The 27,202-nt window shown below is 39.5% G+C and overlaps 3 protein-coding genes across 6 annotated transcripts in view; 1 reads left to right on the forward strand and 2 right to left on the reverse strand.

Moving 5' to 3' along the window:
- LOC120428828 (PHD finger protein rhinoceros) overlaps positions 1-4,300 on the reverse strand; it is a 30,992-nt gene extending 26,692 nt beyond the window's left edge. Inside the window, exon 1 of the mRNA XM_039593937.2 lies at positions 3,449-4,300. The gene's annotated coding sequence lies outside the window, so the exon portion shown is untranslated. The remainder of the gene's footprint in view (positions 1-3,448) is intronic.
- Positions 4,301-4,720: 420 nt separating this feature from the next.
- Positions 4,721-21,760, forward strand: LOC120428831 (BTB/POZ domain-containing protein 10). Of its 2 annotated transcripts, none has more exons than XM_039593946.2 (4): positions 4,721-4,858; positions 20,055-20,605; positions 20,661-21,038; positions 21,095-21,760. In XM_039593946.2, exons 1-4 carry the CDS (start codon positions 4,812-4,814, stop codon positions 21,340-21,342), a joined length of 1,224 nt encoding a protein of 407 aa, XP_039449880.1. In that variant the 5' UTR covers positions 4,721-4,811; the 3' UTR covers positions 21,343-21,760. The 2 variants fall into 2 exon arrangements, with proteins under 2 accessions (XP_039449880.1, XP_039449879.1); XM_039593945.2 differs by lacking the exon at positions 4,721-4,858 and adding an exon at positions 12,949-13,655.
- On the reverse strand, positions 21,736-27,202 carry LOC120428830 (glycerol kinase). 3 transcript variants are annotated; one of them, XM_039593943.2, is made up of 3 exons: positions 27,015-27,202; positions 26,350-26,857; positions 21,736-22,899 (listed from the first exon to the last, which is right to left on the reverse strand). In XM_039593943.2, exons 2-3 carry the CDS (start codon positions 26,839-26,841, stop codon positions 21,838-21,840), a joined length of 1,554 nt encoding a protein of 517 aa, XP_039449877.1. In that variant the 5' UTR covers positions 26,842-26,857; positions 27,015-27,202; the 3' UTR covers positions 21,736-21,837. The 3 variants fall into 3 exon arrangements, with proteins under 3 accessions (XP_039449877.1, XP_039449875.1, XP_039449876.1); XM_039593941.2 differs by having other exon boundaries at positions 26,350-26,928; positions 27,015-27,201; XM_039593942.2 differs by having other exon boundaries at positions 26,350-26,931; positions 27,015-27,201.

Genomic DNA, 27,202 nt, shown 5'->3' on the forward strand with positions numbered 1-27,202 from the left:
TACGTGAAATCCCCGTGAATCAGCAAAGTCACGGTAACTTTGAGAGACCCCTTGGTTTTCGCCAAAATAATTTCTTCTCGCAGCACTGTTCGCTGATAAATATTTACAATCGTTCAAAACAGCTGTTTTGTGTTTTGCTTTTCTTTTGCCTTCCGCATTTCTTCAGCTTGTTCCGGTTCTAGATTTAGAAATGCCACTCCGGCAGGTTTGTGGACCAGTGGCGGATACGGATGATTAAGATAATTGGAAAAAGTGTCCGATTGCGCAACCTGGTTGAAGGTGACCTAAAATATCAAGACTTTCGGATTCGGAACGCAAACACGAGTTGGTATCCTGCGGACTTTGAATCTGATTCTCTTCCCACCCAAAAGTTTGGAAGAAAGAATAGCCAGCTGCTGAGAAGGAACTGGCCGCCGCCGTCGCCGAGTAGCAGCCAGCGGAAAAAGCCTCCGGCTGCTGTTGATTAAAAGGGTGCTGTTCCGGCTTTCAAGAACGCTTCTGAGGGAGGCAAGGAAGCTCTCAGCCCAAAAGACTGAACCAGCCACGAAAAGTGCTGCCGCTTTGAATGGAGGCAGCTACTGCTGCCGGAAATGGTAACAATGCCGGCAAAAACACTACTTTTGTTGCTGCCAAAACCAAGAACTGCGGCCGCCGACAAGAAGCTAGCCAGAAGACCGGTACCATCAAGGCCAAGGTGCCGAAGACCAAGGTGACCTAGGGGCCGTTTGGAAATGCGCTGCTTTAGATCCGTTCCATGGTCAAGTTCCGCTAGCTGCGTACTCTGCTTCTGCCACGCAACTCCAAGTTCTTTCTCAAGACATGGACGCGTCATAAAGTACCCGTTCACGACGGAACCGTGATGAAGAAGATCTACCGTGTTCCTAATCCATCTGCGAAGAATCGCGTTTCGATGAAGAAATGAGACAATTTTGCTTGGAATTTGTAGGTACGGACGAAAAGGATATTAGAGGTTAGAATCAAAGCGATGAACACCGACCACGCCATGGCGGAAGGCAATTATTATTGAATGTACCTAAAATGTTTTTTCGTGGAAACATTTTAGGTACATTCAATTTCAATAATAATTGCCTTCCGCCATGGCGTGTGACACGTTAGTGCAGGCAGCGTCGCGTAAGAGAAATGAACTACTATGTTTTCTGAATAAATTCTATTGCTTAGTTTATATTATTTTACATTAGCATGAAAGTTTCTGTTTATTTTAGTTGATTGTTTCTTTGAGTTTCTACAGAGTCTACGTAGATCACAAGCTTTGTTTTGAACTGGACGGCTTTGGTCGGGGAGCAAATCTGAAGAAGCATGAGCACAACTACTTAGCGCAAATCTGGATTCACGGCTGGAGTACCCATGCGTCATCGAACCAGCTAAGTATCAGGTTGTTGGAGAATCTGCAAAGGTTTACGGACCAAAAAACATCTGATGGAGGTTTTTGTGCTAAGCTTTCTGGTCATGTACTGGAACAAGTTTGCCTGCAGAAGATTTCGTTTATTGCGATGCCGTCTAGCTGCTAAAATGTGGTACAGTCTGGCCGGAAGATTGGGGAAGAGTTTCAGAATGCGTGCGCGAAGTTGTTCAAGCAGAAGAAATGCTTGCTGAAACATCTGTAGGACTTGGTGTGAGCTTCTTGCAGGACATTCGTAAGAGTCCAACAACAGGGCAACACCGGAGTCGCTTCACTTATGCCACCGGAAGAGCTCGCCAACTAGGACAACGTCCTAATTCACCTTTACGGTTCCGTCATCTTGCAGGCGATTCTGGATACCATAAATAACTCCCAGACCAAATTCTTCTGACCCGCGTTCGCGTTCCTTTGTCAATATCGCGTTCATCGGTTCCAAATTCATCCCAACGGATGCTGCATTGACCATGCGCTGTACTCGCACGCATCGCGGATCACCTCATTCGGAACCTGCAGGAACAAAATTCCTCTTAGAACCGGATTTCTAGAATCTGAAAATTGTGAAAATTCGATGGCTGTTTGATGTGCCCGCGTGTTTTTTCATTTGTTTTTAAAACTACGAATCTACACATGGCATTTGCAGTCCTCAGTAACGTGGTTCCGGCGCTGCTTCTTGGCCATCACCTTCTCGTTATCTGCCCGCTCGGTTCCATTCGACCTCGACACGAGATCATCTTCCGGCTTGTTGTGTTTCAACTTTTTTTTCTTATTCTCCACCCGATTCGCTTACGAAGATTCAAACACAGACCGTCTTCCCGTCGGTGTCATAAGCGGCCTGGAAGTGCCCAACATAACTTGGACCACCTTCCTCCCCACAATCGCCACTCGGTCACCCATCAAAATAAAAGTCACTAATACGGACCGCCTCCACAAACCCTGTCAGCACATTCTTCGGCCCCCGCATCTGCTTAGTCAAAACATGGTTCGTCACCGGTGCACACCGTCGGTTCCCCTACATGGGACTATTCCACCTGCCCCGTGGGGACTCCGTTTTGCGTGGACAAACCTGCAGAGATTTTGCAGCCGAGTGGGCACTGTTCGCAATCGGTCGTTGTTTTAGATCTTCACTTAAACCTCCAGGACCTAATCCAGACCATCCGGACCAACTTACGTAGGCACTTTGCTGCTCGTACTGGCCGTAAAACGGAGCTCCGTCCGTTCGTATCGGTTCCATGTTCCTGCAGGAACTTTTGATGTTTACCTCAGCAGTTGACGACGTTTCTCAACGTCAAAAACAGAAGTGTTGCCAAAACCGATCATTTTTCGAGGAAAAGCCATTTTGACGTTTCGAGTTCCAAAGGAACCGGAGGGGTAAGCCGATTTAGTGCCCACTTTTTGGAAGCGAGTGGCTTGTCGTGTCGTCGGTTTTGTGGTATTATTTATGATGTTGAGAATGATGCAATTACTTTTTATAAACAATAACAGTTAACCTGTCAAAGCATTCACATTTTTAAAATGGACAAACATAATGTTATGCTCATTATTTGCTCATTATTGTGTGATTGGCATCTGCCAATCTATTTGAAAACAGCATTAATTTTAGAATTACATTTATGTTTATTGTCACGAATTTTATCAATGGATATTTTTGTGGTTAATTTTTAATCAAAATTTAATCAAATTTAATCAGAAGGTAATAAAAAATAAAACTACGATGAAGTATGCTTGTTGGCGCATTTGTATCACACACATACAGACATAGAACCACTATGATAGGACATTTTTTGGTATCGATTAATCGAATAAGATTTCATCTTTGCGTCTGATTGCGGGGCACTCCACATTGACAATGTGTTGAAGTAATGAAGATGTAAATTTGTACTCGATACATTGTTAAGGAACAAACTTGATAATCACGATCAGGAATAATCTTGAATTTGATACATGCATTCATTCATTTGGGCCTCCAAATGTGAATCTAACGGGACACAGTTCATAAAACACAATAAAGTGGTGGCTGTATAGATTTACCTGTGTAGTACGTGCAGTCTGCCTGTGTACACACTTAAATTCACTGACGTCACTATATTTATGGTTTCTGGCGTTCACGCCAGATGACACTTGTTACAGTTTTGACAACAACCTCACGGCAGTGCTGGTGCTGCCATCTGGAAGTTTACAGTTTATCTTGCTGTTTTTCACTTTTCTTCCTTTTTCTTCTTATGACTCCGGAGGAAATTTCTTCTCCAGAAAATCCATAATTTGTCGATTAAGCATCTTTACATGCATTGTTTTATACACTTGCGAATATCTACATTGCTCACAATTCCCAGCTCGATCGATTACATCTCAGTATAAGAGCACGAAAATACTAGAAGACACTCTTGCGTACACATACATTTCTTGACATTTTTTCACCACCCTCTGATCCTTCATAGCTGCTTTGATTTTTGCACTATCCCACTCCAGATTCGCGGAAAATCATTTTGCAAACGACTTTTCACCTCGTTTTCTCACAAAACTCACAATGATCGCGCGGCAGGCAGCGATAAACACCGAAATTTCACTATTTTACATTACAAATGCTCGTCGCTGACGGTGATGATGATGATCAATCCCTTCTATCGATTCGCTGCTGCTGCTCCCTTCAAAACAATTACAATCATCACTTTTGCTATTGCTTGCCACATCCATTTTGTGAAATTCACGCACTAAACTAGTTTTTCCCGACCGAATAGCAGCGCCTCCTGATGGAGAACTCACTTTTCGCTAGAATTACGCTGTTTTCCAGAGCTTCTTTGCTAGTTTGACACTGGCAATGAAAAAAAAATAATAAGAATTTTCTACTCAACACAGATAGAGGCTATCCTTCGGGGTTGGGATTTTTTAATGTATGTTGTATGAACATTTCAGTATATGAGAAAATATTGGCGATTGGCAAAAGCGAAAACGTCAACAGCGTCAAACGCGAAGAAAATGGTTTCGTTGCCCACCGTAGGACAGTTTGGCGAGACGCGTAGAATAGTGACCTTAGATTCCGGGGAAAGTATTGTGATCGAAAGTTCGCTTGATTTGCAATATGATTTTTTTTAAAGTTAATTACAAGTCAGTTGGACAAATTACGACCCTTTAATATGTTATCACTAGTTTAGTTGAAATTGTTCACCTTTTCCATTGTTACACATTGACCGTTGTTTATCAAAAAATCGGGTCACCCTGTTTTCGAAGTTGGCCTTTGTTTGTTTTGGTTTGCAAGTGTCAAAATTTTTATATTTTTTTTCTTGGCTTTGTGCGATCCGTGCGATCTGAGAAACGTTGTGAAAGTTTGAGGATGAAAATTTAATTTTATTCGCGAGTGCACTAGTAAATTTGACTTGACTGCAATTGTGTCGTGATGTCGGGAAGCAGCTTTCACAACATTGAAGAATTCCTGCTGAATTGGTGAGTATCAAATCTTGTTAAATATTATGAGAAAGAAATTACAACAGAAGTTGTTGTTCAACATTTGAAATAACATTATCCGAAAAACATAATATGTTAGATATTATCTGGAGTTTTTGCCTTCCTCACCTTACTGAGGAAAGGCTATAAAATCACTCAAAAATTGAACTTCTCAACTAGACCTCCTAGACCCACCTTCATGTATACCTATCGACTCAGAATCAAATTCTGAGCAAATGTCTGTGTGTGTGGTGGGATGTTGATCAAAAAATTGTCACTCGATTATCTCGACATTGGCTGAACCGATTTTGTCCGTTTTGGCGTCATTCGATCCGTATTGGGGTCCCATAAGTCGCTATTAAAAATTATGCAGTTTAGTTAAGTACTTCAAAAGTTATGCTAAAAAAACGATTTTAACAAAAGTCCGGAAGATTGTAAAAAGGGTGGTTTTTGTAAGAAACCCCGGCATGTTATACATTTTTAGAAAGGTATTTAAAAGACCTTTCCAACGCGATCAAAACATTGAAGATCTGACATCCCCATTAAAAGTTATTAGCACTTAAGTGTTATTTATGTACTTTTTGGAAGCCGGATCTCGAATATCATGATGAAAACGTTGTCCGGATCTATCATGCGACCTGTCGTTGTATAGGTAATCAAAAGACCTTTCCAACGCGATCAATACATTGAAGATCTGACAACCCTATCAAAAGTTATAAGCACTTAAGTGTTATTTATGCACTTTTTGGAGGCCGGATCTCAGATATTTTGATGAAAACGATGTCCGGATCTATTATGCGACCTGTCGTTGGGTAGTTAATCAAAAGACCTATCTAACGCGTTCAAAACATTGAAGATCTGACAACCCTATCATAAGTTATAAACACTTAAGTGTTATTTATACACTTTTTGGAGGCCAGATCTCAGATACTTTGATGAAAACGTCGTCCAAATATATCATGCGTAAGTGCCCTGAAATATGAAGATCTGACTACCCAATCTGATGGTATGAACAATGAGTCCAATTGATAGAACATTTAGAGGTACACCCTATTGTGTCTATTTTGGATAGCATTACCGACGACGCATTACCCTTCAAATGTGAGGAAGGCATCAACCACCTAAGGGTGGATTAAGTAACGTTTTTAACGTTTAACTTTCAATTTCATGATGTTTGATATGTCACATGAAAAGACTTTTTCTATACTAAGTACACTTCCTCCCAGGCCACCGATAACCGGTTCCGGAGTGGTCCGATCGGGTCAAAGGACACCGGCATGATAATAGATGATTAATGATTTCAATTTTACGAAGTTTGATAAGCAACAGGTCGACTTTTGAATATCACAATCATCGGAACCATTTGCGTGGTACCATGGAATCGGTTCCGGAGTGGCCACAGATACCCTGAACTGACCCAATATAGTCAGTATACCTATGTACTACAAACAACGTTTCATAACATTGGCTCAAATGTCGATTGAATGACAAATGCTTAAAAAAACCTGCTTGACGGATGTTCCGGGTTGCCGGAACCGGTGGCCACTTTGGACAAATTACCTCACCGGGAACACATAGTTAATTCCCGTAAAATGCAACTGGAAGCAACCCGCAAGATGTTACCGTTTGGGAGATTCAGGCCCTCGAAGTCGGGGTCTCAAAAGGATTAACGCGTTAATTAACGTTCACGTTAAGATCAACGTAGCCTCCGTTCGCGTTCATGTTTATGTTAACGATTCCGTTAAGTTAAACGTCGTTAATTTAAGCGTTTAACAGCACTGCTACAAATTATTGAAAAACGCGTCTTTTTTTCGCATGTTCAAAAATGCAAAGGGTCGTTTTTGAATTTTAGTATTTTAAAATCTTAGAATTTTAGATTATTAGGTTTTAAGAATTGCAGAATTTTTGAATGTCAATTTTAGAACTTTTGAAATTTTCGATATTTTTTTAAAACTGCTGAATTTTTAATATATTTTTTTTAAATTTTTGGAATATTAGAATTTTAGATGCTTTGGTTTTTTTTCTTAAATTTAAAATACTAGATTTGATTTTTAAAACAACCTATCCGTCATGGGTTTCCTATGCAGATAGGACCTTTTGACCTTTTATTTTTTATTTTTTCTATTATAGAAAAATTTGTCTGACTTGAAAAAAAATCGTCAAAAATTAAATTTTAAACCAATTTTGAAGCTTCAAAAGCAATGGGGAACAAGTCTTTTAATTCTCTTTTAAGAAGTGACATACATGTAGAAAATCACAAAATTTCATATTTCAGAAAATTCACTAAATTTACCAAAAAGATGATTTTCAATCACTCCTGAAAGTTTCACGAAGATATTTCATTACTGAACTGTGTATGAGACGATTTAAGTTCACAATTTTGCCATGCGCAAAGCGAATTCGACGGTAACATTTCAAAAGGCATCATGTACATTTTGACACTTTCTGGGTTATTGTATATTCTGAAAGTACTCCTAATAAGCTACCTTTTCACCAAAGATGAGCAAAAGTTACTTCAGTAAAGTCTGTTTAATAATGATTTTAATAAAGTAACATAAACAAAATCCCTGTCATGAGTCTCGCCGCTGCTCTTTGCGAGAGAAGGCCTGCTTCGATCGTGTTTGGCCTGCGTCGTTGTTTCGCGGGAGAAAAGAGGAAGAAAAAGTGTTTTTACCCAAATGCCACTTATTTATCATTAAATACGCGCTGATCCCTGTTTTGCCTGATGGGATTGGAAGTTTAAAGATAGTTCGAGGATCCGTCTGGTTCTTGTTCTATGTTTAGGCGGGGCCAGACAATGCCCAATGACCTCGGAATTGGGCCGCTAGGATCTCTGCAATTCTGAAATGGGTCATTGGAAGCAGCGCGAGGGCTGTCACCACCTAATACCCGGGACTGAGATAAGCTGTATCAGCATAACACAAGTCTGATACAAATTATACTTTCCCATAATTTCGCTGCCGGCCAGCGGGTATTGGATTGGACCACACACACACACATAAACAAAATCCCTGCCATCAGCAGTGCCTGTTTATAAAGCCCTGCCAACCTATCAAATAAAAGACTACATGAACCTCGTGACGAAAAAAAAGCATCATGAAAAAAGCGCCATGTACATTCGGCGAAGAAAAACGAATCATAACAAAGCGTCCCCCTTAATGACAGCAGGGTGATATAGACGTTGGTGATTTCAAAAGATGTTATGTTTATTTTTCTCAAATATAATGACGAAAATAATGTTTTATTGAATATGGATGATCAAGTATCAATAAAAGCAACGTTTTTCATCGTTTGTTATCATTAGAACATCTTCTTTTGCTGTTATATTAAAATGGGAATTGAAAAATGATGCTCAACATTCAAATGCGTTTTTCTCAAAAAGGATGGTTTGTACATGATGCTTTTTGAAATGTTGGCATCGAATTGTCAAAGTTTGTGAACGTTTTTCTCTAAACACCGTGTTGATTTACGGGTGCCACGATATCTCGAGATGGGACGGATCAAATTGGCTGAAACTTTGGGTGAAGACTCCCTAGACATATCACGTGTGCATGACAAAGCCCGATTTTAAAATTTTGCTTTTTTAAAAAATACAAAAATCAAAAACTGAAGTTTTTTTTTAATGAAAAACACAAAAATATTTTTAAATCGGCCTTTGTCATGCACACAGAACTGGTTTAACGAGTCTTCACCAAAATTTTGAGGCGATTTGGTCAAGGCAGTGTTAAGATATCGTTACACCCGTTTTTTGAAACTATTAACTTCAAATCTCGGCAATGACACAACCAAATGTTTTCAAATTTGTTTTGATATAGATGAAAATGTATGATATTAAATAAAATTAAGTGTGTGCACACACCAACGGCTGACTTTTTTGTCGATTTACATGTATGCAACCCCTTAAAACATTTATGTCAAAATAATGTTGAAGTAATTTTTATTTTGTCTCAATCCTGTTTTAACGCAATTTGTTGCAATTTTCGTTGTTGCAATTTTCAAGATAACAATTAAATTTTATTGTAACAAAGGTTAAAAATAAAGCTTCACGCAGAAAAATGTTTTGTAGAATCAGCCTGTCTAAGGTTTAATTCAACAAAATATTTTGTTAAATATAATGCATAATTTAATTTAAAATTTTTAGTTGGAATTTTCAAAATTTTTAATTCAGACTCGATCACCCGAAGGCCTCAGCAAAATTTAACTTCGGATCTAGCTTCGGATAATTGAATCATGAAAAAAAAGAAAAACAATTTTTTTGTTGTCTCATTTTAGATTGTCGAATTGTATGACCCCTAAAATACTCTACAATTATGTAGGCGGCCAAAATGGTGGTGATTGTATTTATTGCGAGTATTTGTATTTTGTAATCAACCATTTAAATTTTACTAATATGAGGTCACAGCAAATCGTGTGCTCTTTCAGATGAACCTAAAACATCCAGTACTTTGTTCTAAAAATCTGGAGGAAATCCAGTTTTTATGAATCTGTAAGATTTTTTTTCAAAAAATCTTCAATTTTTTTTTTAATGTTTTTGTCTCTCGGCTCTAGTCGAGGTCAAGAAGGTTAACAAATACATGAAACAAAACATGTAATAGCCTAAAAAATCAATTAAAAACGACTTGAACGACAAATAGAGAAAAGATGAAGATTGAACGTTGTAGAACTGGCCTCATACTGGCAATGAAAAACAAAACCAAGATAAATTCTAATAAAAAAATCGAAATGCATAAATGAAATTAAATAGATTGGGCTGTGGATGGGTAATTCACAGAGTAACCCAGAGAAGACACTGGCATTTAATTCTTGGTTAAATTTCGCGGTACATTGCACGCCTGCTACCAGCAAACCTTTTTTTTTTCAGCAAACCTTATGGAGCAAAAAATGAAATAACTTTTCTTCGGACTGTTCTCTCTGTGTCTGGCATGGGGTCCAGTCCAGACTGTTACAATCTTAGGGGCAGTGGGGTTGGTCTTTAGAATGGATTTAGACCAACTGTAAGGCAAGGGTCTTATAAAGGACGTCAAATAACATCACCACACCGAAAACGACGTTTGAATTCATTGTACTTTCAAATTATGAGCAAAAATGTAAATTTATTGACAAAACCACGCAAATGTTGTTTATTTCGAGGTTCTTAAATAAGCTTTCTCAAAAGTTAGATTGTTTGAAAAAGTTTGTTCAATGTTTATAATGTTACCAGGAGCTATTACGAAGGTTATCAAACAACAACGGAACCTTCAATTCATTTAGAGGCTTGGTGGTGGAAGTGTTAAATTAAAATCCACTTGGGGGTAGAATGGACCACCCTTATCCTGCCTTATAAAAACAATCAAAAGCGAGGGGCGCGACAATAGTAAGAAATTAAATTATTTAATTAATTAACGGTAGGAATTAAATATATTAACGCTTGTTTACGATCGAAACATCGTCACCTCTCTTTACACTACATTGTCTTGGCAGTTTGACATGACGCGTGTTTGTTTTTGTGTTTGGTGCAAAATTTGTGTCCACAAAAAGCAGCCTGACTTAAAAGTGCCAGCACGGGGCAGACGAACCGGAAAAGGAGCAACACACAACGGTGCGTAGCGCCATCCAGGTTCCAGGACGGTGATCCGGAGGCAGTGGATAAGCAGATATCGGAGCATGCCCGGCCTGAAGATGCGTTGGAAAAAAGCCTTCGAGCGGCGCATTGAGGCACTCCTGATGCTCAAACGAATCCTCGAGATCAATTACCACGGTTCCACAAACTACATGCGGCACGGATTGCGTCGAGATTGAACGAGAAGTGACGAGGTGATCTCAATGCTCACTTCCGTTGTTTTGAGGAACGCCACAATGAAGGTAAGGCGATTGAAAAGCTGGCGAAAAGCAGTTCCTAATTTTATTCCTCCGATTTTTCCCACCCACAGATTTCGTCAAAAATTTTCCTGTGGATTTGTTCGGCAACTTTACCGCCCCTCCCGCTGGATAAGTTAAGCGCAACCCACTAAAAGTGGTTCCCTTCGATGTTGTCGCTACCGTGGCCACCCGCTTCATGGTCAAGTCTTCGACGTCCGTTAGTCCCGTGACGACCTCCATCATTGTTACTGCCATGAGCCCGGCGGAAAAGCTATCGCCGGTTGAGCGAAATCAGGACTCAGGACTTCCCGGGAACAGTCCTTAGCGATCTTTATACACCGAGCTCGACAACAAGAAACTCAACATGGTTCCAGAAGTGTGGAAGTTTTGAAATAAATTGAACAACAGAGTTGGGTTATTTTATTTTTCACTATTCAATCACTCCGCCACTCCGAGTAACAATGTCTAATCACATCTAATCGTTTTATTTAACTGGTCCACTCCCTGGACGCTCTTCCTTGTCATCCGGTCCTGAACCTGCCAGCGTTGAAGTGGCAACGCTATCCGAATCATTTGCCAGATTAATCCTTCCAGCATTCGAGCCTGAGTGCACTCAGGTCAGAGATGCGGAGATGAGCTCGTAGTGCGATTTCTTTTCCCCCGGTGTCGACGTGTTGAAGGAATCGCTGTCGCAAGCCAACACCTTCTGCCGGCTGCAACTTTTCCGCCAATGGCACGTTTGGATCGTCCTGCCCCGCATTCTCCTCCCCTTCTTCCTTTTATGCTCCGCCGCAACCAACAATATGTAGAAATCAGCGGCCTATTGAATTAACTCCAGAAATATTCGATCGTACATCGACGTATTTTTTTTCCAAAAACCGAACCAAAACAAACTTGACAACCGAGCGCGCGAAAGAGAAACGAAGCAAAGCAATGTTTTCAAAGCAGGTGTGGCGCTGTCAAATGTCAAATGACATGAGGAATTTAATTTCTTAATGTATTAAATGCCAAAATTAATATATTAAGGCCTTTGTCACGCCCCTCGATCAAAAGTTATGAAATTTGGATTAAATGGATTATGTCGCTCCTGGTAGGTTCACAAATCACGTTTGATGCAACATTAGTTGATTTTTTAGTTGTTTTGATGCTTAGTTGTAAAAATAGTGTCTTCTTTCAACATATGAGAACCATTGTCAAAAATGGTTGTTTTGGTAAGTGACTATTTTCATAAAAGTGGTCTAACTTCATGGAAACTATGTTAGAAAGGTCCCTTAAGTCATTTATCTACCTTCAACGTTTTATTAGACAAAATAGCTTGTTTTCTAAGGTGGTCCATTCTGCCCCGCCCCCTGGAAAAGTAGTCGAAGATCTTTTTTTTTTAATTGCATCAAAAATAGTTTTAAGCTAAAAAATTTCATCAAACAAATTGAAGGGAACATCCCAAAGCATAAGCCTACTACACTGAATTCATAAGTTTTCATGTTTTTCCATGGTTTTTGGCGCATTTTACTTAGGCGGGCCATTCTGCCCCCCCCCCCCCCCCCCCCCCTTCCCCTATTAGAATTATATACGAATTATATACGGGAATTGCAGGCACAGGGTCTAGCATGTTGGCAGAAGCCTAATCTCAGATATTATGTTGAAAATAATGTTCGGAACTTTCAAGCTACCGTGGGTTATATGGGTTATTGAAGGACCTTATTAATGATTTCCAAAAATTGATGATCTTATAAAAAAGTTTTAATCATTTGAGGGTTGGATGTTGTTATTTTAGATAAAATTACTGTATACAGGTGAGGGGGATTAATTAAAGTTTTGTTTCTATTGTGATTATTACAAATGCAGATTATTTCTCGGAGCATGAGAAAACTAGCTAGAGTCATGTCATGTAGAAGAACGTATGAGAAATATAGAGGAATGAAAGTAACTCTCCTTTGCTTTCTGACTTTCTTAAAGTGTGAGATAAATGAATTTGAAGATTTAATCTTCCTATCTAATTTGTTTGGCTATGTTGTTATTTGTTCAAAGATAAAAACTACAAATTAAATAGTGTAGTTAATCAATGCTTCGTGTTCGTGTTGATACTAGCCGACAATGAGCAAGTCATGTGATCATCAGTTTTCTCATAGAGCGCGTAAATGTTATACAATGCCCGCCTCAATGTAGGCCAAAGCGCCCACCCCGTCTGACGTTGGCCCGATTTAAACACGAACAATTACTCGCGAGAGGCACAAAAAGAACAAAAGTGTCACATAGGTGAGAAGGGGAAAGGCGAAAAAAAAGAAAATCGCAACCCCTCGAGCCTGAGCAATTTTTCTGCACCCCCCAAAAATACGCGACTCCTCTCAAGGTTGTCTGGTTGTTGACTGACTGACTGACGACTGTGTGTGATTTGTGGCGTAAATTCGTACGCGCGCGTTCAGCAGATCCCGGAGAATCTGTCCCCGTCGACGGTTCTTCGATTGTGGCTGGCTGGCGGGGTGACGAAGGACGAGCCAAACGTCGCAGCGCTGAAAACAGCCTTCGTCATTGTTCGCCATCAAAGGAGTGTTGCAGCAGCAGTAGCAACAACAACTACAAGGTAGAAGGTGCATGTAGCGGGGAACCTTGGACCTGCCAGGAATCCAAACTCCTCAACTCAAACTCACAACACAACAGAGATAGACATCTGAGACGCGGTGGATAAGCTCGGGCTGCTTTGTACGCGATACTTTGGACGGTTCAGCAGTTGGATCAAGCGATTGGTAATGGAATTGCACCAGCAGCAGCGGAAGCAAAACTCCACCTCATCCGCGTCGTCGTCTTCCGGTGCGTCCCCCGGGAATGCCGTCGTACTGGCCGGAGGTAGCAAGACCACCCAGCAGCAGCAGGACTACGACAGCTCGCACAGCAGCAGCAACACCGAGGACTACACCGATACTGACGAACGGCGCCGTCGGATCATGAAGAACCGTGCCAGGTATGTAATGATGGCCAGTACTTGTAAAAAGGGGGAGTTGGGTATTATGTACTGAGGACCTGCTCCAAAGTCGAAACTCCGCGCGTCCTCTAGTTGACAGACGCGAGAATCTTCTTGGTTTTCCCCCGTGGTCGCGACCAAGTCGTGTGTTGTGGAGAGGTGGCCCAGTTTTTCTTTGTGCCACCCCCCTGAGTTACACATAGTATATGTATCTATATCCACATCTATATAAAATCGCTGAAAACTACATTTGGCCAGCCAGCCAGCATCAGGCACCCTTTTGTTGTCTGAGGGCAGTGTTGCACACAACTCTGCGAGACGAGACGAGCGCGCGATGATGCAGCTGCTGGCTGCTACGTCTGCGATATGATGAAGATAGTCTGGACTGGATGCTGTGTGTGCAAAGGACGAGATAGTTGAGGTTCGCAGGGTTAGGACGAGGTTTTAGGTTTGTAAGTTTGAGTTTTATCGTTGAGGCGAATCTTTGCGTGGATGACTGTCCTGCCTACGTTTGTGAGATGTTGCGCTAGAAGGTGAGGTTTGAATAATTTTTAAGAAATGTTTTAGTTCTAGTAGTAAGCAAGCAAACAGTGTAGCATGTCTGTAACAATCAACGCACTCGTGAAAGGAGAGTAATATTTCTGTCTGGCTGGTATTTTAAAGTTAAGTTATAGCTATAGATGCGTGAATTCGTATTTTCGCAGCTTTAACAAATAGAATGAAACGGAAAGAACCTTTTTTTTTCGCTAGTTGAAGAATTTGAAAGCTTGCAGTTTTAAACATATTGTCTTTATATTAGTAATTTAAAGTGGACCAAAAGAAACTTGTTCAAAAGCTTACTGAATCTCTTTCCTCAAACAATTTTTAAAACCTATTTCAAAAAGGTTCACAAAAATATCCTCATTAATCTTCAATGTGAATAAAAGCTAATTATGTTGTGTTTTTTGTAGATTGAAGACAAAAAACATGAAAGAAGGATACAAGGAAATTTAAATTATTTATTGCTCTATTTTAATTTTTTTCCGATAAATAGCATCACATTCAAGAATATAAAATTTCTCTCCAACCTTAGAGGACACCCTGTAAATGTCATTTAATTGAAAGTTGAAAAAAAAACTGCATTATAGTCAACTAAATTTTATGTCCTTGAATTTGATGTTTTTTTTATGGAAAAACAAAATTATGGAGCAATGAAAAATTTAAATTTCCTTGCATTCTTCTTTCATGTTTCTTGTCTTCAATCTACATACAAAAAGCACAAAAAATAGCTTTTCTTTACCTTGAAGATTAATGGGGATTTTTTTTTTGTAAACCTTTTTGAAATAGTTTCTAAAAATTGTTTGGTGATAGAGATTAAGTAAGCTATTGCACAAGTTTCTTTTGGTCTAGAAGATTCTGGAATTTGCCAAAATCAGAAAAGTCTGAAGCCGAGATTGTTGGAGCGTGGAATTGATAATCTGAAGAATGGATGACTCACACCAGATTGTTGTTATTTTTGGGGTGTGCAAAATCTTACATGTTTTTTGTGTACACGTTTTCTCATGCAATATTACATGCTTTTGCTCACAAAGGTGATGTGCGTGCTTGTGCATGCGATTTTACCATGGGATTTTTAAACTGTTAGAAAATTAAATTTTCTGTTCTTAACTTTTGAAAATGTCCAAAAAAGACCTGAAATTCAACAAAAAAAAAACAACTAATGGATGCATTATTTCAGTTTCTACATTGATGCATTGTAACTTAATTTATTTTTATTTTTTTAATCAAACAATTGGGTACTAAAGCCCTATGTAAATTTCTATGTACAACGGTAAAAAACACGATTAAAAACCATTTCTCATCACTTTTTTTTTCATTTTAATGCAAAAAAAAATTTACAAGACAACATTTTTTCGATGGATCAACTATGGTCCCCTTGGAACGAGCTATCAAGTAGGAACTTTTCTGTCAAGAAGGACCGCGAGGTTAATTTTTCAAAATTGATTTAAAAATCCATTTTAAACTCTTTGTGGTCTTACAAAGGGTCATTGTACTCAGAAAAATAAGCTTTATCGCTGTAAACAATAATATCAGCAATCTAAGCTTCATTTTAAGACCCAATTGTTCATGTTTGTCCCGTATGACCTGTGTGAGCTTCCAATTCGGTCCGCCATCCAAAAACTTTGGACACTTCACGCTCTTCTCGTTTCAACATGTATTTTTAGAATTAAATATCAACTTTCGATATTCCGATTTCTTTTTTTTTAAGAATAAAACTGTCCTATGGCGTATCTTGAAAAAAATAAATAAAAAAAACTAATGACAGAATCACTTTTTTTTGCACTTTTTGCCATATTGGAACCATAAAACAAAAACTCAATATTCAAAATGAATCATAATATTTTATGTATTTTGGAGCTTTTACCTTTTTTTCTGTTAAGTTTTCACCTCAGTACTCTTAAAATAATTAAAAAAAAACTAAACTTACCAAAATTATCAAGAGTCTTTTTTTTATGATTTTCGGTGGTAGATGCTCACTTTTTCATAAAAAAAACAGTTTTCGCTATCTTTTTTGGGTGAGAAATTCGTATTATTTGAGGTTCTGGAAAAGTCGGATTTCGGAAATAGGATTTGAGTAGCCACCCTGCACTGTTCTCCTTTGTAGATTTAGGACAATAAACACGAAAGAAGGAAGCAAGTAAACATTTTCATTTGCATTTCTCCATAACTTTTACGCTCTTTGAAAAAAATGTCAATAGCTTCATCACTTAACAACAAAATTTGATGAAAATAAGTATATTTCCTTTTTTTTTTCAATTAAAAATATAGGAAATTTAGCTAAAGAAAAAAAAAACGACAAAAGTTGACCCCAAAGAATAACTTATTTTCAAAAATTGCAAAGTCTCAAAGTTTGTAAAAAAAATCATTCCTTTCAAAATCCAAACTCGCACTCTAGGGTGGCTCTGTTCTATTAAATCGCCAAAATCATTTTTTTATTTCGAAAAGGAGAACTCATATTTTTTTTGAAAATCTTGGGTTTGACAATTTTTTTTTTCTTATTTTTAATACAGGAATGCATCGGGCTCACTCATTAAGAGTAGTTCCAGCTCAAATCAGGAATTTTTTCTGGTACTTTCGTACCTCCGTCCTCAAAAATTTCGTTCAAATCGTGACATCTCCTTAAAATTTTACTTTTTAACTTAAAAATTGAAAAATTTCATAGAGGTGGCGTGTATTTTTTTCAGAAATCCAATTTCCTACAAGTTTGTCTTTGACCACTATGTGATAGGATGGCAACGGCTTCGAGATACAGTAATTTTAAATTACGCAATACAAAAATATCCCTTCTCAAATTTCATTATCGAGTGCAACTGGCTCCATATACACAAAAATGGCTTATAGTAGCCTAGGATAACATGTCTACAAAGTTTCATTTAAATCGGGTCGGGTACAAAAGTACCCGAAAAATTCCTGATTTGAGCTGGAATTGTTCTTACCTGCTTTGTATGCAGTGAACAAAGCCAGTTCTGTATGGATTTTTTTTTGTTCCATTGCAAACATCTCAGAAACCGCAAGAAATAGAAAGTAGATCTAATTTTCAGGCAAAAAACAGAAATTTGAAAATACAAATATTCAAAAATTGTTAAATATAAACTAAAATGTCATAGCTTGAGAATTATGAAATTCTAGAATAAAAAAAATTTTGATTTCGAAAAAAATAAAATTATAAAAAACAAAAATTCTAAAAGCATGTAAAAATTAAAAAGAAAATCACAAACTTAAAAAAATCCAAAATTCAGAAAAAATCTGAAATCTAATCTAACACAAACGCAGCCAGTCCAATGAAAGCATGCTGGAAAGTCTTGTGATAAGATTACACCCCAAGCACTTTTCTTGTCATTATTAATAATTGCAGTACATCCGAGAACACCCGAAAATGTATTACAGAAATTAAAGCGGCCAGCCCTACTGCGTTGTGTTTACCGCAGAGAGGATTCTGAGAACGGATCACATTTCAAAGAATCTACAGGGGAGGAAGGATGCGTGGACATACCGTACCAAACGCTCCGATTTATATTTGCATTGGTTTTGTGTTGAGTGTGTGAAGTGTAAACATATATTGTTATATATTTTCAGTTTATCATGAGTTATTAAAAAAAAAAGTTACCTTGATGTCATGCTGAAAGAAAAATTTGATTAGAGAAGGTTGAAGTATAGTAGCGGGATGTTTTTTTAGATAAGAGATTGGAGAAACTATTAAACTTCATAGTAGGAAAGACTATGTAAAATAATTGGATTAGGATTTCACAAGAGAGATAATCAGTAAATAGAAAGAAGAGAATAAGCAGTAAAGAGAAAACACAGAAATATTGAAAAAAAAAATCAAAAAAATCTGAAATAAAAAAAACTGAAATTCAGCAATTCAAAAAATTTAAAACCCTACACTTAAAAAAATAATTGATGGATAAATATAACTACAGCCTCGTCAAAATATCACACCAGATAATCGAATCAGGTAATTTTTATTTTTCTTAAAATGTGGGTCTCTAACCTCTAAAAAATACTCCAAAAATGCTCCTAATATCTGTTTTTGTATAATCTGAGATGGCGGCAAAAATGGCGGAAAGTAAGAGTTTTAGAATTTTATATTTTAGAATTTAAGAATTAAAGAATTAAGGAATTAATGAATTAAAGAATTTATGAATTTTTAAATCACGCTCGCAGCAAATCTCAATTTTTTAACACCCTTCATATTTATCCTACTCGATAAACATCATTGTATGAATCGAGCAGAAAAAAAATAATGAGGAAAAGATGTATAAAAATGACTACCCTACAGTAAAATGCACTTGTTTGAAATTTAAGAGCGAGTCCACGAGCAAAGCATACCCATCTCGCAACGACCTCACCAATCTGCCTGAAATTTTCAGGGGTTGTTTGTACATATAAAACTAGCATCTTGCCAAAATATGAGCAATCTAGGTCAACGGGCAGTGGGGCAAATCGGGACACAAAGTTTGAAGGTCCAAAAACGTCAAAAATCTTAAAAAGGCTATAACTTGGGGAAAATTCAATTTAATTTCAAAATTCAAAATGCATCTGAAAGGACTTGAAAAATGCAACAAAATGCAGGGTAGAGCATCCCAATTGGTTAAATCTAAAGGGAGTTATTGGCATTTTAGTGAAAAAATAGCATAATTTTCAAACTCAAATAAAAAAGTGTTCCACCAAGATATCAGGTCGGTTCGACCAGTAGCTTGTAGGGGACATCTGGAGCTACCATCTGAGACTGAGAACGCTTTGGGTAAGGCAGTTTAACATATTAAATAGACAATTTTACTTTTAGCGAATTTTTTTGTTGTAAATTTTTGCTCGGAGGACCCCTTAGATCCCATTTTCTGGTGATAATTTTATCATATTCGTTTTCCTGAGACAATTTCACAATAGAAACATGCATAAAAATGTTTATTTTCATCCATTTTAACTCTTTAAAAAAATAAATTAAAAAAAAAAATCTACGATTCACATTTATTGAAAATCAAGTTCGTTTCCAAGGATACTAGATGACACCAGAAAAAAAGCAGCTTCTTATTTTTTTTAACTTTCATTTTTTAAAGAGTTAAAATGCATGAAAAAAAACATTATTGTGCAAGTTTCTATTGTGAAATTGTCTCAGGAACACGAATATGATAAAAATATTACCAGAAAATGGGATCTAAGGGGTCTCCCGAGCAAAAATATACAACCAAAAAATTCACTAAAAGTAAAAGTGTCTATTTAATATGTTTAACTGCCTTACCCAAAGCGTTCTCAGTCTCAGATGGTAGTCCCAGATGTCCTCTACAAGCTGCAGGTCGAACCGAGTTGATATCTTGGTGGAACACTTTTTTATTTGAGTTTGAAAATTATGCTATTTTTTCACTAAAATGCCAGTAACTCCCTTTAGATTTAACCAATTGGGATGCTCTACCCTGCATTTTGTTGCATTTTTCAAGTCCTTTCAGATGCATTTTGAATTTTGGAATTAAATTGAATTTTCCCCAAGTTATAGCCTTTTTAAGATTTTTGACGTTTTTGAACCTTAAAACTTTGTGTCCCGATTTGCCCCACTTCCCGTTGACCTAGAGAGCTCATATTTTGGCCAGATGCTAGTTTTATATGTACAAACAACCCCTGAAAATTTCAGGCAGATTAGTGAGGTTCAAACGACATCCCATACAAAGGGGTATGCCCTGTTCGTGGACTCGCTCTTAAATGAATTTTTGGGACAGATTTTTTTGAATTTCTGACAAGTTTTCTAGAGCCGTATTTAGGCTGAAAACACTTTTATACTTTTGAATGACCTTTGTGATGAGTTAAAAAATTTGATAACTTATCAGATATTAACGTCAAATTATTCGTGCCTCTCTTCTTTTCCAGGAACAACCGTCTGATGCAACAGCAGCAGCAGCAGGTCCATCAGCAGAACTCGGTTGCCCTGGTCGCGCGGCCGTCCGGCCTGAAGAAGCATCTGGACGGCGCCGACCCGGATCGCATCACGCTGGTTGTGGACAACACGACGTTCTCGATCAATCCGGCCCTGTTTACGGCCCACCCGAACACGATGCTTGGGCGGATGTTCAGCTCGGGGTTGGATTTTACGCACCCGAACGAGCGCGGTGAGTATGAGGTGGCCGACGGGATCTCGCACACGGTGTTCCGGGCGATTCTGGAGTACTATCGGAACGGGATCATCCGGTGTCCGCCGACGGTTTCGGTGCAGGAGATTCGCGAGGCGTGCGACTATTTGCTGATTCCTTTTACGGCGGAAACAATTCGGTGCCAGAATCTGCGCGGGCTGTTGCACGAGCTGAGCAACGAGGGCGCCCGCGAGCAGTTTGAGGTGTTTTTGGAGTCGTTGATACTGCCGCTGATGGTTGCGTCGGCGCAGCGTGGGGATCGCGAGTGTCACGTGGTGGTTCTGTCCGATGGTGAGTGGGAGATCTTGATTTGACTGGTTTTTTGTAATTGTTGCTTCGGTTTTAGATGACGTCGTGGACTGGGACGAAGAGTATCCTCCTCAGATGGGTGAAGAGTACTGCCAGACGGTGTCTAGTACGGCCATGTACCGCTTTTTCAAGTATATCGAAAACCGCGAGGTGGCCAAGCAGGTGCTGAAGGATCGAGGTCTGAAGAAGATCCGGCTCGGTATCGAGGGCTATCCCACGTACAAGGAGAAGATCAAGAAGCGGGCCAGCGGCCGGGTGGAGGTCATCTACAACTACTTGCAGCGACCGTTTATCCACATGTCCTGGGAGAAGGAGGAGGCCAAGAGTCGCCACGTGGACTTCCAGTGCGTCAAGTCAAAGTCGGTAACGAACCTGGCCGAGGCCACGGCCGATCCGGCACTGGAACTAGACTCGGGTAAGCAAGAAATGCCTTCTCTAGTACCAAAACCCAGCTCATCCTTCTATTTCCAGCGGGCAACCCGATGCCCCAGCGGCACTTTGACATCTCGAACGATCCGGACGTTGACGCGATTCGTCCGATTGTGGCCGCGGCCATCGCCATTGACGGTGGTGGTGGTGCTGTCGCCGCTAATGCTGCCGCGGTTGCCGCTGCTGGAGTTGCAGCTGCAGCCGCTGCCGTCGCCGCCGCCGCCGAAGAAGGTGCCGTTGGAGGTGTGGCCAATGCCGAAGAAGCGCACAACGTGGACGAGCAGCAGTAGGAGAGCGTAGCCGAAATTATCTAAATCTAAATCACCGTTGTCTAAATATGCGCTGCGCTGCGATGCGTGCTAGATAAAGCAACTTTTATCTCAAAGATTTTTTTTCCGCTGGCATTGCTGATTGTCTTTGCTTTGTTATTCTTTTACATTTTCCTTGAAGCCACTCTGTCAAACTCGTTCAAATCGTGTGTGCTTAAGCGCTTTTTATAAGTTTGTTTTATTTTATTTTTTAAACAGACTGGAAATGATTAGAAATCTGACCGTATTGCGTACTCTGTAATAATATTCCTCTGATTTGTCCTCCATTTACCTACGTTTTATTATTATTATTAATATTGATGATACCATATTAAGTGCTTAACTGTATTGCAACTCTTGAACTGAGAAATAAAACATTTGTGTTAATAGATGCATATAATGCAAGCGTTTTATTCTTCCATTCGTACCACTATCAACTATAAAAACAATATAATAATACCACAAACCAACAATGCCTTAAATCATGCTGTTTCCCTCCCAACCAAAGGACCGCTCGATGGCCATCTTCCACTTGCTGTACCGCATGTCGCGCTCGTCTTCCGTAATTTGCGGCCTGAATGAGGTGCAGTTGCTCTCGACGCTGACGTTCTCAATGTCCCAGCAGCCCACGGCACGACCCGCGGCCATCGCCGCACCCAACGCCGTAGTTTCCACAACGACCGGCCGCTGCACCTCCAGCCCAATCAAATCCGACTGCCACTGCATCAGCAGCGAGTTGATCGTCATGCCACCGTCGACCTTCAGCTTTACAAGCGGAAAGCCACAGTCCTTGTTCATCGCGTCCAAAATGTCCCGCACCTGAAAGCAAACAGCCTCCAAGCTAGCCCGCACAATGTGACCCCGCTGGGTGTCCTCCGTTATCCCGCAAATCACCCCGCGTGCTTCCTGGTTCCAGTACGGTGCGTACAGACCACTGAACGCCGGCACAAAGTACACATCGCCGTTGTTCTCCACCGAAAGGGCCAACTCTTCCGACTCCTTGGCACTCTCCAGCAAGTTCATATTGTCACGTAACCACCCCAAAGCCGCCCCCGCCACGGCAACCGATCCCTCCAACGCGTACACCGGTTCCGCCTCCGGTCCCATCTGATAGCCCACCGTCGTAATCAGTCCATGCGTCGACTCAATCGGCACATTGCCCGTATTGTAAAGCAAGAAACAGCCCGTCCCATACGTAGCCTTGGCTTTTCCACGGCTCAAACACTCCTGGCCAACCAGGGCGGCCTGTTGATCGCCCAAACAGCCACTCAGCGGAACGTCCCGCAATGCACTCATCCGAATGCGCCCGTAAAGCTCCGAGCTGGACCGGATCTCCGGCAGCACGCTGAACGGAATGTCGAAGAACTTGCCCAGGGTCGGGTCGTACCGCAGGGTTTCGATGTTCATCAGCATGGTGCGGGACGCGTTCGAGACGTCCGTGACGTGGGCGCCACCTTCGGGCCCACCGGTCAGGTTCCAGATGAGCCAGGTGTCCACCGTGCCGAACAGGCAGTTGTCCGCCTTGATGGCGGCTTTGACCTGGGGAGAAAAAAATATTCATTAGCAAACTTGGGTGATTTCCTGATTACACAAAAATAGACCAGATTTTTTACCTTCTTTTTAAACGACTTTATTTTTTCAAAGTTACTTCATCATCATTTTTTAAATCGATTGTAAAAGATTTGAATTAATTGTCTACCATTTATTTTTCAATAAAAAAAACCTTTTTTAACATTTTTAGTGTGATTAAATCAAACATATTTTTTTTAAACTTGAAAAATTTCAATTGAAAAAGAAGACTAATCAACTGAAAACAATCTGAGATGCAATTTTCTGCGTTTATAACCATTTTCAGCATGTTTGAGCTTATTTGAAAATATCTTTTATTTTCGAGAAATTCCGTTGCACAGTACAAAAAAAGTTTTTTTTGCGAACCGATTTAAACCATATTATCATTCAATTGTTTAAACCATGGCTTGTAATACCATTTTGAATATTTTTCTGTCCTCCCCTTACTGTAAAACACGAATAACTGCGAGTTTGTTTGTCGTTTCGTTTTCGTTTTACGGAGCAAGGTGGGGGACGCGGCCTCAAGTCAGTCCAAGTCCGGTTTCTTGTGGAAAAAAGGGTAGTGGCCGAACTAGTATTGCATACAAAATGAACACCACCGGAAGATATAGGGGATCGGGAGGGCGAAGGTGAAAGAAAATTAGTGTAGGTGTGAGTTGTAAGAACTTGGATGACTTGAGCAGTTACGTTAATCTAAGTTTAACACTGAATAAAGAAAAAATGAAATTATGATTCAGAGTAAAAGGCCCGAAAGAAATTAAATTATGAGTTAATTAAATAAGAAAATGTAACTAATCGGAGATTTATACAAAGGAAACCTATAATGTATTTCAAATTTAAAGGAAATTAAAAATATACTGGAAAACAAAAGATGAAAACTAACTTGTCTAGGGAATATAAATCTTGAGGCCTTTTTACAGGGCCCGTCTTGTCACGTCCGTCAGTAGTCTTGTCGTACATTACAATTAGAAGCAGATCTGCCAATAAAATAGTACACTTTGACCAATTTAACTAATAATTTATGCCCAATTATTCATTTTAGGAAAACTAACTAACTTGAATCAACAACCTCAACTAAACGGTCTGAAAGTAACTTGAATCTCAAATCCCCGAAATTTTAAATACAAAGGCAAACATTCTTTTACCTAGTTTTTAAACATGACTTGCCGCTTCCAAAACCAATAAACATAAATGAACAGTTCATAATTTACAAGGTGAATACTCTTCGTTAAGAAGAATATTTCGTGCCTTCCATTTCATTAGGCCACAGAAGCTCTGCAAACAAGAGTGTATCCCTATCATACCTAATATAAACTGTCATTTGAGTGAAAGTGATGAACTCCTGTTCACAAAACTAATGTTTCCCTTTCAAATGTTAGGCTCCATTCGATCGTCAAAACTCCAGTAAATCCTCGATTCGCAACAATGGTCGATACAACCATAATCCGAGAACCGTTAGTTCAACAGATTAACGAATTTTGTCCGATATCATTTCATTATTGATTGATCGAGACTCTATGGATGTTTTGACAATTCCGGATGGTTAGTATATCACTTAAATTGAAATCAGAGATTTAATTTTTCTTGCTCTTGTTAGTGCCATAGTTAAAGAAATAATTGTTCCAAAAAAAGAAATAATTGTTCCAAAATGGAGTATGATGCAACACACAGCTGAAAGGAACTCCAAAACTCTGTTATGAATTGCAAAAGAACTCATTGTACCTTGATTATTCACCAATAAAACCGAATTGAAATTGAAATTGAATTGATATCAGAGATTCTGATAGCATCACTTAACTCGCCTAGAACTGTCGGCCTGGAAAAAAAACTAGCTATTCTGAGTGCCTTGCAAAAAACTTATTTATTAAAATACCAGATCCTAACCTAACACCCACATTAAGATAAGAAAAAATCACGCTCCTGTTTTTGTGATTAATTAAATTATTTAATATAATCCCACAATGCCTAGAAGAGCCCTCTCTTATTTTTAAATTTAATTTTTTTTAGATTTAAACCTGTTCCTAACAGATTTTACAAACAAGGATATTGAGATGCAAATAAAAAAATCAATATCTTGCAATTTTATATAGTATAAAAGTTGTGATTTCTATCAACACAAGTATATAAATATAAAATAAATGTGTGATATATATCAACATCGGAAACCATCTTTGCAAATAGCCCTGAAACGACGGCACCGTGTGGCTCCATCTCCAGGGAAAAACTGCGAGTTTGTTTGTCATAATCTAATACCTCCTTAAACAAAAGTAAAGGAGTTGTTAGACTACGACACACAAACACTTACTTACTTTTTGCGTTTCTCTTTGTTTTGTCGTCCGTGTCTGTCGCGGGTGACCATGAACGGCCATGATCAACGACTACCAACTTTTTTTTCGTGAAATCGCGATAACTCGTGATGGTTACAAGCAAACCCCTTATACAGCAATTCCATTTGAAAAGATCCTAAACCGAAAAAAAAGTTCTCCGATCGGGCTCAAAATTTTTCTGGGGGTTCCTTGGCCAAAATAATTAGACCCGTATTTTTTTGTTTGGCCATTAGAGTGACCTACATCGTGCTAGGGTGGTTCGAAAAATTGCAATTTTCGTAATTTTTTACAAAAACCACTTTTTTCAAAAAATCATATCTCCGCGTCATTTCATCCTTAGACGCAAAAGAAAGGTGATTAGTTTAACTATTTGAGAAAAATAGTAAGAAGTTCCAAAAATCTAGCTTAACATTTGAAAAAGTCGTATGAAATCTTAAAATGGCGTTTTGACCGTGTCTGGACCAAAGAGCCTATGTCTGAACATATTTTCATCGGATTCCTCAAAAAATTTCACATAACATATCATAAAATTGGCGATGTCGAACCGTACGTTTCCAAGATATGATTTTTTGAAAATAAAAACTGAGTTTTTCGACGCGCCACGCGCAAAAACAGAAAAATGACGAAATCGGTAAAAATAAACTTTTTTCACTAAAACTGCGATAACTTAAAAATTTCAGCGATGGCCTATATATGTTAGGATACCAAAAGTTGCGTATTTTAATTACCAAAAAGCACTTCGATTCGACGCTCCGTGTTGAACTGATTCGCGTTCAAACAAAACCATATTATTATTCATATTCTCACTTACTTTTTCAAATGGTCCTATGTACATAGGATGGCGCATGGGTTGTTTTGAAAAAGTAATCTAGAATACAGTGGACTCTCTGGCTGTCGATCTTCTAGATATCAATATTGCTCCAGCTGTCAATAAATTTTTCAGTCCCTTCAATTAGATTGCTTCGATTTTTCATTCTATAATTTGATAACCCCCGCTCTCGACGGTCCCTTCAATATCGACAACAAGAGAGTCCACTGACTGTATATACATTTAAAAAAGTCAACATAACTTGATGCAAAGTACAGTACCCACCTTTGGCACATTATCCATCAGCCAGCGCAACTTTACGGCAGAAAAGTACGGCGACAATGGAAGTCCACACAGCGGCTTCAAATAGTTCTTATTGCGGGTCTTGTTCGGCACCTGCTCAAGCAACTGGTCCACCGTAGACGCCGTCCTCATGTCCAGCCAAACGATGGCATTGTACAGCGGTTCCCCCGTGCTCTTGTCCCACACAATGGTCGTCTCGCGCTGGTTCGTCACCCCGACCGCTACAATGTCCTCGGCACGCCCTCCGAGCTCGCAAAGCTTCTCCACCGTCCGTTCGATGCATTCCTCCACGACGGCTAGGATTTCCTTCGGGTCCTGTTCAACCCACCCCTCCTGAGGGTAAATTTGTCGCAGTTCCTTCTGATGAAAACACACGACCTCGCTGGTTTCCGCCCGAAACAGAATGAACCGGGCCGAGCTGGTGCCCTCGTCGATGGAACCGACCAGGTCGCCAAACTTCTTTCCGTGGGACATGACGAGGAGAGACGACCTTTGGTACGACGGTGGCGATTACAAACGATAAGAGAGTTTCAATTAGCTGCGGCGATAACCGTCGATCGACTGCTGAAAGTAGAATGAGCGCACAGGTTTAGCCAAACTCGGAGCAGAACAAGACTTGCCGCGAGATGCTTATCTAATCTTTATACCTTACGGGCGAAGCGTTGGGTTCAAGATGGGTCCTAGAAGTAACGGGGGCAAATCCAACCTTCCCCTGATGATGACGAGCTGCAAAACTGTAATTTCCCGAGCCGCCGCCGTCGTCGTCGTGTTCGTTATCGACCAGCCAGAGTGTTTATGACAAATATTTTGTTTTTGTCATGTCTTTATGGGCCGC

Source organism: Culex pipiens, chromosome 3 (genome assembly GCF_016801865.2).
Source record: "Culex pipiens pallens isolate TS chromosome 3, TS_CPP_V2, whole genome shotgun sequence".
Classification (NCBI taxonomy): Eukaryota; Metazoa; Arthropoda; class Insecta; order Diptera; family Culicidae; genus Culex; species Culex pipiens.